Raw genomic sequence first — 4,003 nt, forward strand, 5'->3', positions numbered from 1 at the left:
CGAAAAAAACGACATAGTATAGTAAGGCGTTTTTAGCCGAAAAAAACGACATAGTATAGTAAGGCGTTTTTGGCACGAAAAAAACGACATAGTATAGTAAGGCGTTTTTAGCACGAAAAAAACGACATAGTATAGAAAGGCGTTTTTAGCACGAAAAAAACGACAGTATAGTAAGGCGTTTTTAGCCGAAAAAGACGATAGTATAGTAAGGCGTTTTTGGCACGAAAAAAATGACATAGTATAGTAAGGCCTTTTCAGCACGAAAAAAACGACATAGTATAGTATGCCGTTTTTAGCCGAAAAAAACGACATAGTATAGTCAGGCGTTTTCGGCACGAAAAAAACGACATAGTATAGTAAGGCGTTTTTATCCGGCGACGACGCCTTATTGCGTTATGTTGTTTCAGGTTTCGCAACAAGACTGACAAGGTGGCAATGGCGAACCAACCGGATATCGTGATCATAGATCAAGGGCAGAGGAAAGCCGTTGTAGTGGATGTAGCGGTCCCGAGTGATGGAAACATCAGAAAGAAGGAACACGAGAAACTGGAGAAGTAGCAAGGGCTCAGAAAGGAGCTGGAGAGAGCCTGGAAGGTCAAGGTGACAGTCGTGCCTGTGGTGGTCGCAACAGATCCCGGGAACGACATCGGACATCTCCGTCCAGAAAAGCGCAGTGCTGGGAACGGCGAGGATACTGCGCAGACCCCTCAAGCTTCCTGGCCTCTGGTAGAGGACCCGAGCTGAATGAGGGACGGACACCACCCGAGGGGTGAGACCAGGATTTTTTTTTTTTTTTAATGTATATACATTTAATCATATATTGGTCAAATATCTTGACATATATCACGGATATATTGTCCAATCTACATTGCAATACATGATTGTAGTTATTTATAAATGCGAAATGACACCTATTTTGGACGATATAAATGCACATCTTGTAAGTTATTTTGCAATATATGAAAAGCGGCGATCATTTGTATATTTTGCCTCGGGGGTTGGATTCGAAAATGCCAAGGCGGGTTTCCCGGGACCTGGCGCGTCCTCTCAATCAAAAGTAGAGGTGGGGCCTCAAACTCGTCAGCTCTCTTTTCTTGAAAGTCGACAATGGACAAATTATTTGCAGCCAACAATTTATTTTCTTTTTTTTTTTTTTTTTAAATTAAAGGGCTTTATAAAAGGAACGGCCGAGCAAGAGTGCAAAATAGTCCAGAGGTTTGCTTGTTCGTTGATGCCACGATTGCGCCATCCATGTGAAAATCACTCCCAATTGCGTTTTTGGAACAAGCACAGCATGTCGCTGAAATTCAAAAGGAGGATCACGTGAAGGGATGCCCTCTTGGTGTCAGGGCGCTTGTCCCCCCCCACCCCCCCCCTCAACGCGAATGCTTCCGCGTTTGCCAAAAGGGATGAAAAGGCTTCGACGGCATCCGAGGTCACGCCGGACGTGAGCCGGAGGGCCGCCGGCCCAACCTCAAAGCGAAGACGACGCACGTTTGGTCGTTTTCATTTCGCGTCCGCTGGCTGCGATGGCGTTTGGGTCCCCGAACTGCGTCCACGCGCCGCGTTTCGGGACGTGGCCGGGACCGAAATAGCTTGCCGCCCTCTAGTGGTCTTATGATGCAAGTGACAAACAGGAGACCGCTTGGATTTCTTTTGTCTTTTTTTTTTTTTTTAATGTGTGATCGACACGCGCGCCCCGGGAAGCACTCGAGGCGAGTGTGCGCCTTTTGTGAGGGCGCGCGTCAGGTGTCGCACACGCGCAGACACTTTGGAGTGAGTTCAGTCATCTCCTCCGCACAAGCTGAGCAAAGCCTTCTGGTAGTCGCCCTTGGTGTGCTCCTGAAAGGAAACGAGAGGAAGCTGAAGACCGAGAGAGAGAGAGAGAGAGCTTTCTTCCAGTCGACCGCAAGCAAGCCCCTGCACTCACGTCCATCTTTCCCTTCCCGACGCCACCGCGACCCGCCGCGGGAGCGGTGGCGGAAGGTCGGCACCGGTGAGGCCTAAACGCCGTTTTTCTCGCGGAGCGTCCCGACCCGTCGGGTCCGGCCACCTCACGCGGCGCTCGTCGGCCGACCTCAAAGGGCGAGCCCGCGCGACCGGCGTCGCGGAGGCAACTTCTTCCGGGCGCTTTGACACGGCCGCGATCCCGTTCACCTGTTTAGGGGCTCCGTTCCCACGCCCGGCCAGCTTTCCAACTCCGGCGAACACGAGACCACGGGATTTTCGAGAAGTAATTGCGACGAGCCCGTTCCTTTCCACTCAAGTTGATGACCGAACAATACTGGCCTCCGATCGGTCGACCGCCGTTGATGTCACGTGGACTCATCGCGGCTTGCGCCTTTTAGCGGCCGGGCTAACCCGCGGGTCTACGTGGCAGCCATGTTAGTCAGGGCGACGTTCCCTTCAAAGGCGATGCAGCGCCACCGATTTTCATACCAAAGCTAACGCCTGTGCGATCAATAAGACCCCCCCCCCCCCAAAAAAAATTCATATATACACACACACATATATATCTTGTATGCAATTTTCATGAAAAATGCAGGGTGTGTATATATATGTGTGGACCTGTGAAGGCTTCCTCCCCGTTCTCCTGTCGTAACAGCCCAGCTTTGTCCACAGCACAACGGAGCGCCATCTTTGTTCTTTTGTTTTTCTTGCCGTCCGCACGTCGAGTCGCCGAGCTTAGCCATGCCATCGAGGGGGGGGGTCTCCCCGTTCATATCTGCGGTCAGAACGTCACGAGCGATGGCGATCGGAGGGGAGTTGTTTTTGTATCGCCCCCACCCGGGAAGGCTTTTTCCAGCCGACACATTTGGCGCCATATCAGGAAGCGTGATTTTGCCCTCTCATAACTTTGCTTGCCGTGAGTGGCAATTTGTCCATTGTGAGACGAATTCCAAGTTTTTCTTATCTTCTCTTAACTTGATCTCCAATATTTCTGTCGCCGGCACCGGCGAGAAAGTCGGCCCAGCCGCGCACGGCAACTTTTATGAGCGCGGTGGATCCTGCGGGCTCCGGAAGAAGCGTTTTGCGCGGGGCGTGACCGTCCGCCTCCGTATGTTCCGCCGTCTGTATTTTGATGATAAAAGCGCGCTCCCGACAACGTCGGAAAGATCGCTTTGCGCTGAGTCGCGATGTCGGAATAGCAGAAGAAAAGACGCGGAGGCGTCGGGTCTTTAGTCCCCTTTGAGAGAAACTTTGGCCGAATATGGGTGCGGAGGAAGGCCCGAGAGAGCGTCGCACCGGAAAGCTGAGCTCTCTCTCTTTTCGGATCTCGCCAAAAGCCCACATGGCAAATATGGCAGGCCGTGACGTTCCCCCAAAGCGCCGCGGGGCCCGAGCTCGGGTCGGCGCGCGTCGACGGAACGGCTCAAAGCGCGCGGGCGGGCGCGCCGCTTCGAGTCCTCACGCTGATGGCGCGGTAGAGCGAGCGTCCGTGGCGCTTCTTGAACACGCTTCTGATCTTCATCAGGTCCACTTGGCATCGAGACACCAGGATGCGAGTCAGCACTTTGTCCTTGGCGCCTTTGCCCTGAAAGCGGCGCGGAGGTCAGACGGGGGTCGCTCGGACGCGGCGCCGGCCGCCGCCGCCTTACCTTCATGGCCTCGTTGAGTCTGTCGGCAAAGTACGCCTGCTTGTCCTCCAAACATTCCACTGCGGGCGCACACACACGTAGTCAGCGGTCAGCGACGCGAACCCCCGCGCGACTTTGCCGCGGAGGAGGCGGGAGGAGACGGCGTACCGAGGGCCAGGAAGGATTTTTCCAGGTCTCCTTTGACTTCCTTGCCGATGCTTTCCTTCAGGTCGTACGGACTGTAGCTCTTGTAGCGCTGGAAGACTGGCGGCGGGGGGGGATGGGGGGAGCGTGAGATGGCGAACGGCGACGGACGGGCGCCGGCCGGCCCCGCTCACCTCGTCGCAGGTGGGGGGCGCTCCTCCGCGTCAGAATGCCGATCCAGACGGCCACGTCGGTTCCTTTGCGCTTCACGCCGGCTTCGT

At 54.3% G+C, this 4,003-nt stretch overlaps 2 protein-coding genes across 2 annotated transcripts in view; one reads left to right on the top strand and one right to left on the bottom strand.

Annotated features, from left to right (window-relative positions):
* Positions 1-425, top strand: part of LOC109529767 (uncharacterized) — a 5,252-nt gene extending 4,827 nt beyond the window's left edge. The window contains exon 5 of the mRNA XM_019893199.1: positions 408-425. Coding sequence (XP_019748758.1) covers positions 408-425 — 18 coding nt within the window. The remainder of the gene's footprint in view (positions 1-407) is intronic.
* Positions 426-1,661: 1,236 nt separating this feature from the next.
* The window catches only part of anxa2b (annexin A2b), a 5,376-nt gene continuing 3,034 nt past the window's right edge, over positions 1,662-4,003 (bottom strand). Inside the window, exons 9-13 of the mRNA XM_019893182.1 lie at positions 3,917-4,003; positions 3,747-3,842; positions 3,600-3,658; positions 3,413-3,535; positions 1,662-1,842 (exon numbers count right to left, since the gene is read on the bottom strand). Coding sequence (XP_019748741.1) covers positions 1,783-1,842; positions 3,413-3,535; positions 3,600-3,658; positions 3,747-3,842; positions 3,917-4,003 — 425 coding nt within the window. The 3' untranslated portion in view covers positions 1,662-1,782. The remainder of the gene's footprint in view (positions 1,843-3,412; positions 3,536-3,599; positions 3,659-3,746; positions 3,843-3,916) is intronic.

The sequence above is a fragment of the Hippocampus comes genome, unplaced genomic scaffold (assembly GCF_001891065.2).
Source record: "Hippocampus comes isolate QL1 unplaced genomic scaffold, H_comes_QL1_v1.1 scaffold378, whole genome shotgun sequence".
Classification (NCBI taxonomy): domain Eukaryota; kingdom Metazoa; phylum Chordata; class Actinopteri; order Syngnathiformes; family Syngnathidae; genus Hippocampus; species Hippocampus comes.